Source organism: Megalobrama amblycephala, linkage group LG2, assembly GCF_018812025.1.
Source record: "Megalobrama amblycephala isolate DHTTF-2021 linkage group LG2, ASM1881202v1, whole genome shotgun sequence".
NCBI classification, from domain to species: domain Eukaryota; kingdom Metazoa; phylum Chordata; class Actinopteri; order Cypriniformes; family Xenocyprididae; genus Megalobrama; species Megalobrama amblycephala.
This window is the reverse complement of record NC_063045.1, coordinates 30,796,697-30,812,876: the sequence shown is the minus strand read 5'-3', so window position 1 is coordinate 30,812,876 and position 16,180 is coordinate 30,796,697. Positions and strand designations below refer to the sequence as shown.

General features: G+C 36.6%; 2 protein-coding genes across 2 annotated transcripts in view; one reads left to right on the top strand and one right to left on the bottom strand.

Moving 5' to 3' along the window:
- elavl2 (ELAV like neuron-specific RNA binding protein 2) overlaps positions 1-16,180 on the top strand; it is a 71,805-nt gene that overhangs the window by 23,082 nt on the left and 32,543 nt on the right.
- rcor3 (REST corepressor 3) lies at positions 1,887-13,300 on the bottom strand. The gene is made up of 12 exons (XM_048170097.1): positions 13,066-13,300; positions 12,909-12,965; positions 11,928-12,005; positions 8,713-8,765; positions 8,470-8,631; positions 7,176-7,300; positions 6,976-7,054; positions 4,154-4,372; positions 3,958-4,035; positions 3,793-3,850; positions 3,461-3,702; positions 1,887-2,935 (listed from the first exon to the last, which is right to left on the bottom strand). The coding sequence occupies exons 1-12, from the start codon at positions 13,187-13,189 to the stop codon at positions 2,582-2,584; spliced, it is 1,629 nt and encodes a 542-aa protein (XP_048026054.1). The 5' UTR covers positions 13,190-13,300; the 3' UTR covers positions 1,887-2,581.

Below are 16,180 nucleotides of genomic sequence, written 5' to 3'. Positions count from 1 at the left end.
AACACTGCAGTGTACCTGTCATGGCATGCTAGATGAAACGAAAATGAAACTTGTCTGTGTTCAAGCGTGTTTTAATGCTTCTATATGACGAGCACATGACAGAAAATAACATTTCTCTTATGAACATATGCTTTAGGCACACATTTAAGGGGACTTTTCATTATTTTGCATATAACGCCACAAGACGCTGAGCTGCCTACAACCGGTTTTAAAATGGAAAAAAAGAGAACTTTTTAAAGGGTGTATAAAACAAAAGCAAGGAATATTCAAATTAAAAATAGGAAAACGAGCTTAATATCGTCCAAAAGTGTTTTGTACTGTTTGAGAAATCGCACCATTACCGAAAATAATGTGTTTCATGCTCACAAGTATCAGAACTGATTTGTTTAAATCAATTGTTAAAACATCATAAAACTTTTAAGGAACTACCCAGAAAAGAACAGAAATTACGAACAATTAAACCACAAGAAATTGTGCACAAATGCACAAGATTTAGCCTGCTTCCATCCACAAGGATATATTAATCAGATCAGGTCATATTCTGATAATGTAAATATCATCTCAAAGCACTGATCTGACTGCCATAACCAGATTAACATTGAAGTTTCTACAAATTTGAGCAAGACTTATTTAATGTGCTGTATGTCTGCTTTAAACCTTATTCAGAATATACAATGTGACTGAATATCCGCATATCCCAACACAGATAATATAATAAATGAAATAAATAACATTACTGGAGCACAAATACTTTCTTCACTAACATTCTAACATAAATGTCTAAAAGAAAATGTCTCATCACGTTCCTGAGTGCTATTAAGGACATAATGAAAAATGACTTGTTTAAAATTACCAAAATAAATGGCTCAACATTGTTTTCAGAAAAGAATAACAGGGAAAGAATGTACACTGGTTTATTCAGATAATGCTCATTACATGTAGACAGTAATATTTAGAGTCGTGGAGCATGTAAACATCTTTTCAGAATAAAGGTTTACCCAGAATAGAGACCTTAATTGGAGAATGATGTGCATGTAACCATGGCCCACTGATCTTCAATCCAAAGTTCAGCCCCATCCTAAAACCTCAGAATCCTGCACTGTTACGCAGCGGTGGAAAATAGGGTCATGCTACATGCAACTTCTGATCAACCAACAGCACACCACTAATGAAATACAGCTTAATGTCTGGTTGGAAAGTGTGGATCGTTTACACATTTTTGCATGTCAAACAGGTTTATAAAGTAAACCAAATTAATGTTAATTAACAAAAATTATAAAATGACATCAAAGTGTTTTATACTAAAAAAGGGACTAAGAAAGTTTTTGGTAACTACGAAAAAAAAAAAACTCATGAAAAAGTGACAGCAAGATTCTTCTATGATTTTCATTAGTGATTCTTAAGTATGAGATTATATTTTTTTACTTGTTAAGAGCACTTTGATGGCAAGAGAATCTGGACAGGTGATTTTCTGTCATTCTGTAGCACCAAATATTAAAATATGAAACAACATGACATGACAATCACAATCACAGAGGAACAACAAGATGCCAAGCAAACCCGGTTTAAAAAGGTTCACCGTTACACCGTAGATACAAGGAAAAGTGCTGAGACAACACAATTTTTTGAAGATTAAAGGGTTAGTTCACCTAAAAATTCTATCATTAATTACTCGCCCTCATGTCGTTCCAAACCCGCAAGACTTTTGTTCATCTTTGGGACACAAATTAAGATATTTTTGATGAAATCTGAGAGCTTTCTGTCCCACCATAGACAGCTACACAACTGTCACTTTGACGCTTCAAAAAGTTCGAAAAAGAAAGATCATAAAAATATGAATTGAGCGGTTTAGTCCAAATTTTCTGAAGAGACTTTATATAATATTTATAATATTATATAAACTTTATAATATAACACATTTAATTTAGGCTTTTACTCGCATATAAACACTGATCAGCGAACATAAACAGCAGCTCAACCGAACCTGCTTGCCCCATGAGAACAAACCTCTGCCGGAAGCTCAAATATGCTGCGTTACACGAGAACGAACCTCATTGGCTCTCGTGCGTGTCAAGCAAACATGCTTGAGATTCTGTTTACCACAACTGATGTGTGAGTAGTTTTAAATGTGAATAAAAGCCTAAATTAAATGTTTATTATATAAAGTCTCTTTAGAAATTTGGGACTAAAACGCTCAATTCATAAGGATTAGTTTTACGATCTCTATATGAACTTTTTGGAGCGTCAAAGTGGCGGTTAAATTGAGATCTATGGGAGACTGAAACCTCTTGGATTTCATCAAAAAGTTGTGTTCTGAAGATGAACAAAGGACTTACATGTTTGGAACGACATGAAGGGGAGTACTTAATGACAGAATTTTCATTTTTGTGTGAACTAACACTTTAAAGTACAATGTTACGACATGATTACAAAATCTAAAATAAAAAATCAGTTCAAATAAATAAAAAGTTACATAACTAATATATACAGTTTAAAACAATCTTTTTTTTCTAGTATTCACAATGAGCACTGCTAACTAATTATTACTTTCAACTGCAATGCCACAGATTTATAAAACGCATCAGTGTAGAGAGGAGGAGGGCGTCTCAGATGGGATGCCCACCAGAGTGGGCGGCTGCTGCCCTGGTGCTGTGGAGGCCGTGCTGGAAATGGGTGCTGCCGGTCTGGGGTTGAGGCGTGGAGGGAGGGGGTTGGAGGGTCGAATGAGTGGGGGTGGCTGATTCAGGGCAGGACGGGGCTGAAGGAAGCGGGCTTGTTGCTGCAGAGGCGGCGGCTGCCGGTGTAATGCTGGGGTGGCAGGAAGAGATGGACGCAAAAGGGGTGGAGGTTGGTTGAGAGAGGTGGAGCTGGTGGCTGCTGTCAGGGATGATGATGTGGCTACAGGAGATGGACCAGAGGCTGGGGTCACCTGACCCTAATTGTGAGAGAAGGTTGAAGATAAGTTTATATTTCTTTATGTAGAGCACAACTAGGATGTTAAAGAACAGTTTAACCAAAAACAACTCATAAGGAGTTGTTCAGTCAGACATATGACATTTTAACCCTATAAAGCCCACTGTACATCTGATACACAATTTCTAAAGCCTCTAAATTAACATGATCAAAACTTTGCTGTAAAACCTGTTGCACACAATCTACTACATGCCTTCTGTCAGCTGATAGACAGTTTATACTTTTATAACAAGAAAAAGGACTTTTAGTATAATTCTAAAAATGTGGTTCATGTACAAGCATCAGACTATTATCTTATAAATATCAGCATCTGCACAAAACTGCATATTTTTGCTCAAAAACTGATGTGTTTTCCATCCATATTCTCACTATATCAAACTATATGGGCCATAAATATTAATATAGTTTGATTAGGATTCTCCAAAGTTCCATAAAAAATAGATTTGTCTATTATTTTACAAGTCAGGCTTCACAGGTTAACACATACCTCTTCCTCTTCTTCATCTGTGCTCTTCCCTGAGGAGGTGTTGCTGTTTTTCCCATCCTCACCAGAATTGGCTCCATCTCCATTGGGAGTATGAGTTCCCTGTTCCGCCTCCCATTCCTGAAGCACCTCATCCAAGTTAAACCGCCGCCGATAGTTCACAAAGAAATTCTTTACCTGTCCCACTGTTTTATTCCCAATGACATCAGCAATAGCCTGGAAGTCCTTCCCATATTTTCTTACTCCTGGTTGAATGGCACAAAGAAGGATGTCATGAATGAAATTTGCATATGAACAGTTGTAAAACTGATATAGTTTTGATACTGTTTATTTACCTTGTACTGCCAAGAGCTGCTCATCTGTTGTCCAGCGGGCGTTAATTTTTTGGGTGCACTGAAACAAAGACGTTACAGTTGGCTAAATGATGACAATATGCAAGGAAAACCACACGTTTCAGGTTAAAGTGTGCATGAGAAAAAGTCTAACTACAAGCGAGTCACCTCAGGCAGCCTGAATTCATCAATTCCATCTTCAATCTTCTGTTTAAGTCCGCTGTTCAACTGCTTGGCATTTTGAACCTAAAGAAAACCAGGTAAAAATGTGAGGAGGACATCTAAACTATTTTAGACATCTAAAACATTCAAAGGCTTTGACTGTCATTTACTTATTCCAAAATGATTTGTTCTCCATCCATACCTGTCGTTTCAGGGACACCAGCTCCATGTCCAGCTGACGCAGGACAGAGTTTGCTGCATTGGAGCTGCAGGAGATGGCCACCACATCCTCCTGTGTGAGGTACATGCCTTTGGGTGGGCGGCACTTGGACCGCTGGCTGTGGTGACGGTGCTGTAGGGTCTGGTGGTCTCTCCGTCCCAATCCAATTTTGGAACTTAGTGTCTGAGGTTCTGCTTGACTCTATCAGGAGAAAAACAAATTACTGTAAAAAGCTGAAGTGTAAAAATAATGTTCAAAGTATACAGTCACATGGCATTGAATACATCTAATTCAGTCATGAAACTGTAGACTAGGGCTGTGACGGTGGCAATATTTTCATGTCTTCTACTGATGCTCCAAAGCAACTGACGCTTGTAAAAAATCTGAAGAGCAAATTTTATCTAGACATTTTGGCTATGTTTGATTTTGTGCTGCCAAAATCACTGGCGTGTGTGAAACGCTCTACACAAATAAATCTGATGCTCCTTACCAAGTCTAATAACAAGCACAACTGTGTTAAATATAATTTGACGTTCAAGCAAAAAGGGATCTGTCATACAGCGTTTTTCTACTTTACTACAGTAAAGAATGCAAGTAGAAAAACGCTATTACTATTAACTCGTTCATGCATGTGATCAATTTTTTCAGTTTAACGCATTAAAAATAAATCGCAGCATTTTAACTTTAAGAGTTGTGAGAAAATGTCGGCGCCGATGGCCTCATGGGCAGCGTGCCGACATATAGCGGCAATGCGGTTCGGGCGACCCGAGTTCGAGTCCCGGCTCGTGGTCCTTTCCCGATCTCGTCCCCCTCTCTCTCTCTAACTTCGCTTCCTGTCTAATCACTGTCCTATCATAATAAAGGCAAAAACGCCAAAAAAAGATTTGCGTCATGTTCGGCAGCAGCAGGACTAATAACAAAATTCAAACAACAGATGTCACTCTTTAATATGGCACATATTGATCTATATCATTGCCACGGTATAAAATGTCTATCGTTAGAGATTATGCTATGTCGTGTATAGGGCTGCAACAACTATTCGATAAAATCGATAAAAATCGATAATGAAAATCATCGACAACAATTCTCATTATCGATTAGTTGGGTCTGCCCACCGTGCACGGAAGAGCTTCGGCCAGTCGCGTCAAATTACAGCAGTGAATAATGCATTTCTATGGACAAAATGCATCTAAAAATAGTGAAGGGAACAGATTGAGCAGCTGCGGGAAAGGTACATTATCAAAGATGATCAAAACGGGAATTCTTTGTTTTAAGCTTCAAGCTAATGCATTAGCGTAATGGCTTGACCTGTCAGGAACTTTGACAGATGCATGTGTTTCCTTAGCGAAAAAATGTATTCTACGTCTATATCCTTATCTGTAAATGTTACAAATTCACGTGAGCATTTCCATTTTGCATAAAGGCTCGTCCTGACAGTCTGCATTAAACTTCAACCTTTACTGAATGAGCGCCGGCGAGTGCATCCGTGTCGACAGACGGAACGCGGGAGAGAGGTAGACAATTCATATTCAGCACAAAAATATTCATTTTGCTAAAATATGTTGTTTAAAGTTAAATTTAGATTTAAAAATCAACATGTCATTCAAGTATTTTATGAGAGTAGCTTAACTACATCTTCACTGCAGCTGCAGACTCGCACAAATATTCACACGGGAAGCATTTGTACAGCGTCATAGCAGTGGCTCCAAGCTACATATAAAGTGAACATTTCTTTAGAAAGACAACTATAAATTTTTAGTCTTGAATGTTTCTTAATATTGGGAGGTGAACAACATTCTCATGTAAACGGGGAAAAACAAACAAAAATACTTGTGTCATCCATTGCTGCACATGAATGAGGTAGACTAAGCTTTGTGTTTACATCATCTGCCATGTGCACATTTACAAGACAGCAATCTCTGTGAAAAAAAAAAAAAAAGACCACCAGTGGGGTTTTATTTTGAATAGTACTAGAGCACCCGTCTGTGTTATAACTAAAAGTACGTTTATATATCATGTTTTCTGGCTAGTTTACTTCATTTTCTTTTCTGACATACTCCAATTCTTGTTAAAACACACTAGACATGCTTATTCTGTGCATTTTGAGCACTATTTTTGTACGAAATATTATTTTGTCCATCAAAAGTGTTTTCACTTTAATTGAGCATGAGCAGCACAGAAAAAAAATAGACTCACCCTCACTGTGCCGAACCCTCACTTCACTGCTGCTCACGCAACATTCCTGCTTGACACACGCACTGCTCTTGCTCCCAGTGCCAATGCACTCATTGGTTAACATGCAGACTGGAAAAAAATATGCGCTGCTCACACGGCGCTAAATATTGTATTGTATATTATATTGTATGCCCTATTGTTTGACTATATTCCTTCTTTTTTTTTATATTTTTAATTACAGAAATTAGATAAAACTATATTGTGATATATATCGTCATCGTGAAATAAAATTTCTCATATCATGAAATAAGAATTTGGTCATATTGCCCACCCCTAGTATAATTCACTGTTTGCTGTAAGCTCTGAAACAGTCCACCTACCCCAGCTCCACCTGCCAAGACATGTTACGGGATTTATGTATGTCTTATATATGCAGAAGCAGCAGCATATCTTACATGCTCTCAGCAATGTGTCCGTTTATTAAGTAGCAACACTTGCTCTGCAGCAGCAGCAACAATAATCAACAGTAGTGTATCAGATCTAGTCCACCAAGACCAAATACATTAACATGTTAAAACCATTTTGAGAGTTGTCATGATTGAAATGGGTTTATTATAAAATGACATTACCTCCTTCTTTGCCTCTTTCGTAGGGTCATAATCACTGTCATTGGCCTCAACGGGGTTGGATTCTTCCATCTCTTCCTCACTAATACATAAAAAACAAAAGTAAAATGATTCCCTGAAACTTTAGAAAGACTAAACTATGACCACTAGTAATTGAGCTCAAAGATGGTCAAAAAAAAAGGGCAAGTGAATGAATAAATGACCTTTCATCTTGATTACTCCGGTTCGCCAGCTTTCGGGCTTGCCGGTCCATTAGACTTGTCCGGGACCGTGTTTTTTTCCACGAATAGTAGTACTTCACAAGACTGGATATGGATTTGTCTGGCAACTACAATCAATTATCAAATTCTAGTATTAATTACTTAAATAGGGTGAATCTCACAAAACAAAAATTATTCCAAAATAAAACATTAATACAGAATACTGTACTACTGCAATGCATTTTTACAAGTATACATTTTAATTTGGCATTGTAATGATAATTAAGCACATAACCTCTTGATGCAAAAAAATAAACTTAATATTCACAGCAAAAAAGTTAATCAAATTGCAAGATATTTATACATAATTGCAGGAATTAATTATTGTACTGCCTTTTAAATTATGCTCATTAAAATTAAAAAGTAAATGAATATTGATAACCAAATAAAATGCGTAGTATCACTGTATTACATTATAAAGAAACCTGGATGAATTATAATGAGAACATTTGATTTAAAAACTTGTTGGTAAAATGTTGGTAATTCTGCGATCCTAAAAAAAAAAAGTTTGTTTTCATGCAATTTCTTATATTTCTCTTTTTGATTTTGAGATTAAAGGGTTAGTTCATCCAAAAATTCCAAAAATTCTGTCATTTATTACTCATTATTTAGCCTCATGTTGTTCCACACCCATAAGACCTTCGTTCATCTTTGGAACACAAATGAAGATATTTTTGATAAAATCACAGAGCTCTCCGACTCGTCCATAGACAGATAACTACCACATTCAAGGTCCAGAAAGGTACTAAAGACATCGATAAAATAGTCCACGTGACTGCAGTGGTTTAATTTTATGTCATTCTCCTATGCTGTTTATGTTCAGCACTTCCAGGTTCTATGTCAGAACGCCGGCTCCTTATTGGCCGGCTCCTGCGTCAGCATCACATGCATGCGTCATGCTGCTCATGTGAACAGCGTGAACAGAGACACGTTATATTTGTTTTTGCGCACAAAAAGTTTTCGCGTCGCTTCATAAAATTAAGGTTGAATCACTGCAGTCACATGGACTATTTTAACAATGTCTTTATTACCTCTCTGGATTTCATCAAAAATATCTTAATTTGTGTTCCGAAGATGAACGAAGGTCTTACGGGTTTGGAACGACATGAGGGTGTATAATTAATGACAGAATTTTCATTTTTGAGTGAACTAACCCTTTAAATGTTTACAATGAGATTAACCCTCTTAGTTTTCAAGACATGTCAATGTTCCAGCAGTAATACTAGCAGTGACTCACCATCTGCTGGATCCTATGAAAGCTCTTCCCATGAAAGCTGAATGCTTGTTCAAACAACACCTTGTCCTCCACCGTCCACTCATCAGGGAAGGGGGTGAAGTTTGGGAGATCAGCAAGTGATTTCTCAATGTTGTGTTTATGCCAGAAAAGCATGCCGAGAGCCTGCAGAGCACAGAAGGCATCCATACATCAGCCATCCTTGACAAGAAAGACATCTTCGATGACTGTATTGCTGTAGCTTACCTGCTCAACATTGTAGCCATGCTTTTCTTTTGCAATCGCAATGTACTCGTCCACTGTGGGGGAAAAAAGTATTACAGACACAAACAACATTATACACAATATAAATATGAAAGTATTCTTCACATAGGGCTGGGCGATGTGGCCAAAATATCACTATTTTTTTCCATATCAGTCAACATCGATGTTTATCATGTATTAATTAACATTAATGGAGAAGGAAATGTTTTCCACATATATAACTTGTTCATTCACAATTAACCCTTTCACAGAGAAGTTTAAAACACTCTGGCTGAGCTCCCAGCGTGAGTTTAAGGCGACCATTATTTAGAACGCATCACTTTATTGTTTCCATTGTGACGCATCATTGCTTGTCACGTGACACACTGCAGCCACAATAGCGCTGTATGACTGATCTGCTTTTATTTTATTATATTTTTCCTTTATTCAAAATTCTCAAAAATGTTAACTATAGCATGAAATATCTGATATTCCGATCAAATCTGATATTCCTGTCAAATATGTGCAAGTGGATGCGTTTTGCTGTTTAAACACCTTTATAACGATCGCGTTAGATGAGCTACATGTGCGATGGGCGCCGCCATGTTAGTTTGCGCCGCACAGAGAATTGGATCTGTTGGATTTACAACATGCAAATTCATCCACTTCTCCCAAAATACATGAAAGTAAGTGAGCTGGTGAACTGGGAGAAGAACAGAGTAAACTTTAAAGTTACTTACAAAATGTGCATCTGATATGAATAAAACGTGTTGTCTAATTATAATGCAAAAGATTGTTATTGCCGTGTGTATTTTACAAACTCTAAATGTATTGTTTTGTTAGTACTTGTGTATTTAAATGTCTGAAACCTAAAATAAACATTATGTGGTTGAAAACACTGCATATATGCGATATATGAAAAACGCTGAGTGCATCCGGCTCTGGTTTAGCGGCAGCCAAAGTGCACAAGCACATATGAATTTGGCAGTTGATCACATGATGCGCTGAATGTTCTAATCACACCGTTGTGATCGTGCACATCAAAGGGTTAAAAAGGGCCCCATGAAATCCATTTTATTTTTTCCTTAATTCCATGTTTTCCTTTTTTTTTTGATTCCATAAAGTTATGATTTAATACAAATTTATCATCAAAAATGGTCTAATTAATTAAATTAATAAAACTTTAATAATTTAAATCAACCTTTTAATGTGATAAAATGAAAATAATTTACAACAAAACATAGCGTTTTTATTTGATCAAATAAGATGCTGCACAACAGAACTGTAAATTAAAAAGGGTGAAAAATATTGGTTGTATGATATTTTTAAAAATAATAATATTATCCTAACTTTATGAATTACATTTTAGAATAGTGGGCTGCCTCCTAATAGTCGACTAATCGTTAGTCAGCTAGAAGAGGCTTAGGCCACCTTTTTTTGGAGTGAGAGGCACCTTTTTTAATTGTTCTACTTGCAGTGGTTTTGCATGCTGTTTATGCACCCCGGGCGCCTTGCGTTTCAGCCACCTGCTGTGCCTCGCATTTTTTGTAGGGGGGCTCTAAACGCCTGAAAAAAAAAAAGTGAAAACGGTGAAAAGCTTGTAAAGTCATTCTCAGAAGCGGCTCTGGAGATGAAGTCCATTTCTTCATGGCTTCATATAGAGATGCAGATGATGTACACCGTAGCGTAACGCCTGTTTGAGCTTTTCTTTCTTTTTTTTTCTTAATGCCATACCAGCTTCTATGGCTATATTCATGGTGAGAGGGGTTTAGTTTAAAAAAAACAAACAAAAAAAAAAAAAAAACACAAAATAAGCCTTTAGTTTTAAAAAAATTAAATAAGCCCAAATAAGCCTAAACCTTAAAACTAAATTTGGATTTCCTGTTTGAGCTTGAGTAGTAGATGAAACTAAGGCACTCATTCACACAGATACCAGCATTTCCCTCCTAGCATTTTGAGCAGATTCTGTTAACTTAAACACCTCTGATTGGCCATTGAGTTCACACGCTCAACAGATGTGTCTGTGATTGGCTACAATGATCATCGCTTCAAAAACATGCAAATAGAAATCTTTAACGTTCTTCACCAAGCGCTTACACAGACACACGGGAGCATTTGAAAGCAGGTGGCTATCAGCGGACCGGTCTGCTGATAGATGTTCAGTCCAGTTTTCGAAGCGTTGATCGTGCTGGTATCGTCACATTTTTAACATTTCAGAACCGACTTGGTACCAAAGTACTGGTACTTTTGACAACCCCGCAGAACATGCAGACTTACTAGTGACACGCACTGACTGGCTGTTGTTGCATTTATTCCTGCTGTGTGATAGGCTGTTCGATCAATCCATTCATAATCCCCTCATTGCCAGCAGGCATGCCACTCATTTTCACATTTTTAGTATGTTCTGATGTCACATGGTGATGCCGCAACCGAACCCCACAGTAACACAACTTGTTAAATAGCATTGTAATGCTTGAAGCTGATATCATTAATGTCAACAAATGTCAGTAGACCGGGAAGATTATAGACTGAATGGTTCATTCATAAATTTGTATATTAAAGCGGAACTCAGTAAGATTTGCGAAGCTCCCCCTACAGTTTCCTTCAGTGAATCACACTGTTGTAAATACTCCAAGCGCAGCTCTGGACTACAACGCTCACCAGCGCAGTAGTTTTGCAAATACAGTACAAGAAAGAGGAGGTGGGTAATTTGCAAATACAGTACACTCGATGGAGGTGGGTAATTTTCAAAATTGTCTTATAAAGTCATAATATATACAATGTTTTTGAATTACCGTAAAGCATTTTGTCACTCTCGCGTGAACGTGAACATGAGGCGAGATTGTGTCGGGTCGGCGCAGCTCAACTCGCAAGTGCTGTATTCTGGCGTAGACGTGCCAGAGGGGGTTAGTGCTCGCCTCAAACACACCACTACAAGTCAATTAACCATCGTAAGGACTTAGAAAACTATTTATGAAGGTAAAAAAAGTTACTTAGTTCTGCTTTAACTTCATGCTGTGGAAATGCAAACCAGAAGACAGAACACGAGCACAATGCTAAAAAAGGGGCAGGGCTATATAAGGTCTACATCGAACATTTTTTTTATCATTATTGATAAAGGTATACCATTGATAAATACCAATACCATTGTATCACCCAGGCCTATTTTCACAATAGAAAAATAAAATGACAAAAGAAAAAAAGTTGCGAATACTTACATTTAGAGTCAACTATTGTGTGATATGGAGACCAAACCAACATTCCACCACTGTCTTTATCACTGTATTTTGTGGAACCTACGAAATTCCAAGACAAAAAGTATGTATTACATGTCAAAATGTATAATTCTAATATTAACAGATTTGTTGAGATAAAAAATGTTTTAATTTAAACTAAATGTACTATTAAAAACAACAAATGCAATGCTTGAATTTCACTGCATTTTAATTCTCCTGTCGAATCCATCAGAGACCCATGTACATACAAAAATATATTTTTTCAGGAGTAATCATTTGTAAACATTTTGGGAATTAAGAAAAAAAAAAAAAACAATTACATAAAGTCAGCAATTAAGTCAGCAACGTCAATAAAGAGTAACTTTGTTGTGTGAAATTCGAGAGGTAATTTCTGTCCTGTCAAAACTGTTAAGGAGTTTAGTTTTACCAATAGTTTTGAAAACGGTACTGAGTGTTGCATGTTACAGCAAGACTTTAAGGGTTAAATTGGTTACCATTTACTATTCTATATCCTATTGACTATGTTCAGAAATTAAATAGTCATTTAATAGGATTTTCACTTCAGTTCTGAATGGCACACAACATTGCTATTTTAATAACTCACCAACTTTTAGGCGTTAACTACTTATTCCCTGATTAAATACATGATTTATAAATAAACAAATAGCAACATAAACCTGAGACTCACATTTGATCATATGTCAAAGTTACTGGGTCCATTAGCTAATAAGTGGCTAAGCGAGGAAGCTAACATCCTTTCACAAAAACCTTTTCACGAGTACAAAACCAAACAAAAAGATTATTATTGATTAAAAAAATTATTATTGACCATTCGATGCTTCAAATCATCCAAAGCGACTTTTGGTATATTTATTATATACCATATAATAGGGGCGACAGGCGTACCGAGGCTACCACAGTCAGTCAGGTTCTTAAAAGGCGGAATGCAGCGTTTTTTCCTACCTGGATCAAATTCTGGAATATTAGCTTGATAATCTGATCCCACACGCATGCCCACATCTGAAAATAAGAACAATTGTGTGAGGTCTCGAACTTATTGAACTGTCTGTATTTTATCAAAATGTATAAACAACCTCCGCAGGGGTGTTTGAGGCTATACCGTGCTCGTCGTCACTGCCGCTCTCGTCTGAAAAATGTCCATTCGAGGCGTTCGACGGGCTTTTCGTTCCATTTGAGCGACCTTTCCCCAGATATTCCGACCCTTTGTCCATCATTCCCGGCATAATCGCGATACGTGTGATTATGAGCAAAAAAATAAATATGTTAACAGTACAGCATTTATTCTCTCTCCTGCGTCTCTGCGCAGCTGCGCCGCTGTGCACTCCAGTATTCCTCCGCAGGAACGCTCTCGTGTTCCCTTAGCTTCACTGCCAATCTCTTCATCGCTAACATCTGTTGTGTGTTTTCATCAAATGTTCAAAGTAAATGTACAGGTTTGCGTGATTTTAGTTCTTTGATTATAGATAAATCACCCGTCCATTGTCCAGGTCTTATTTTTCCACGCGGAAGGAATTGTTACGCATGTAAACAAAGGTGAAACGCGGCTCTTGTGTGCGCCACTGTTGCATCAATTGTTTTATTGTAAGCATGTTTTCATTTTCCCGTTCAGATATGTCAAATCATTTTTCTTTTTGCATTACATTTATTCATAAACGGAGTAGAACGTGTTTATATTTCGTAGGCTAATAAATATTAGTTATTTTATTTGCAACGAAAATGATTCCCAATTCATGGTGTTGGCTATTAATAAACGCTCCTGTTTTAAAGTATAAATCCTTGTCTTCATAATTTGCAAGGAACCTGTAGACTCTAGTCCTACCATACATTTCAGTTAGAAGGTCATTTATAGGCCAAAATGAACGCTTTGGGTCAGGGTGTTTGTTATTTCTTATTTGTTCATCCTCTTTTCCTTTCCTCAAGTCTCAGTTCAGACCCCCTTAGGATGTGAGGAGAGGATGCAAGGAAATAAAATGAGGACAGAGGAATTGATGGAAAGCTCTTTTGCATGGAATATTCTTGATCACTTTAAAACATCATCAGCCACGCTCAAGTGACCTCCTTAAGTTTGGTTATTTAAGAAATTCATAATAAATAATAATAAAGCAAGATGCCCTGTTGAAATACGTAGGATTAGTTGTTTATTTAAACTGCAAAAGTAAAACAATAAAATTATTGTGATAGATGTGAATGGGGAGGAGAATTTATATGTGCATCAGGTTTCTCGAAAAGAAAGACTTCCGCATAGGATACACCTGTGCATCCTCGCTCATCGGTCCTCTGGAAGCTTCCTCAGTCCTTGATCCTTATGGTACAATTTGACAATTGAGATATCCTTCAAAATGGCTTACTTTGATTGGTTTCTGGGTCACAGGCTAGAGGCAGATGAGTGAGGAGAAAGTGAAGAAATTACATGTGCTCTTGCATACTTCAATCACACACCCTAAACATTTGTCATTATACATCCCCAGGAAGTGGCGCTAGTTTCTCTAAAGAAAAATGGTTCTAAACAGTACCACATTAGGGTTCTTCGGCTTGTAACAATAGCAGAACCCTATTTGGTGTTAAATAGAACCCTTTTTATAAGGTTCCATAAAGAACCGTGCTTTGAAAGTGCTATAGGACCTTGATGGTGTTATAAATAACCTCTTTAATGATAGTTTATTTTCATTAATATCAATATATTATTATCTTTATATTAATAATATATTATAATATTATTATTATTTGTTATCAGCCTGGTCTTATAATGTCTCGTAGCCTCTAATAGGGTTGACATAAAAAAAACAGCATGTTGTGTCAATTATGTACTTTTATTTTTTTTTATTGACGTGAAATTGTAGCAAAAATGTGTAACAACTGTTATTAGCTGAATATATTAATAAATGACAATTGACATTGAACATAAATAAATACATAAGAATGTAAAACACAAATTAAACCAAAAATAGATGTATGTGTAATGAAGACTAAGTTCCAGTGAAATATCTTTATAATCCTTGATGATGTTTTTAAGTCATTTTGGTGTAATTGAGTGGCAGTTCCTCTCTGCAGATGATAAGGTTGTGGGATGTGACAGCATCTGAAATACACAATTGAGTGAGTTTAGAGTTACAGTCTGTCTCTTCCATTTGTTTAGGTACAAAATAATTATGTTATGAAGGCCAAAAGTGGTAAAAATTGATGTGAGCCCTTTGCAATGTTAAAAGGAAAAGTGTTATAAAGTCATGGGATAGCTTTAATGCTTGTTTGTTGTTTTTTTATTACTGGGTATGTATGCATAAACCCCAAATAATAATAATAAAAAATAACAATATAGATCATAAATTCAAATTTCTCTGTTACTTAGTGGAGAAGTGGAGAGAAGTATCCTTAACTGAACAGAGCTGTTCACACTATACATGTTCTGTTAAACTAAAAAGAGAAAAATACATGATTGGTAGGAAACCAGTTACAATTTGAAAGTTAAAATTCACAGACAGTTTAAGAAAGAAATAATTTTACCTGTTGAGATTGTGTTGACAGACTCTAATTGGATTGTTGAGCTCCAGAAAACCAGTAATGATGTGGCTTTGACAGTTAAAGATGTGGAAAAACAAAAAGGCGAGAATAACCCAAAGTCTAACACAAAGAACCATTTCAGCATATAAAGGGTTCTTCGGGACCATACAGTTCTAAATAGAACGTGTAAAGAACCCTTAAAGGATTAGTCTACTTTCAAATAAAATATTCCTGATAATTTACTCACCCCCATGTCATCCAAGATGTTCATGTCTTTCTTTCTTCAGTCGAAAAGAAATTAAGGTTATTGATGAAAACATTGCAGGATTATTCTCCTTATAGTGGACTTCAATTGGCCCCAAATGGTTGAAGGTCAAAATTACAGTTTCATTGCAGCTTCAAAGGACTTTAAACGATACCAGATGAGGAATAAGTGTCTTATCTAGAGAACGATCGATAATTTTCGAAAAAAAAATGTAAATGTATATGCTTTATATAAACAAATGATCACCTTCTAAGTGCTTCCGCCAAAACCGCATTTCCATATTCTTCAAAAAGCTTATGCTGTATGTCCTACGCCTTCCCTATTCTACTTATGGAATGAACGCGGAGCCATATACTTACATTTTTTTCGTAAGTATAATAGGGAAGGTGTAGGACATACAGCGTAAGCTTTTTGAAGAATAGGAAAGCGGAAGCACTTACAAAGGTGATCA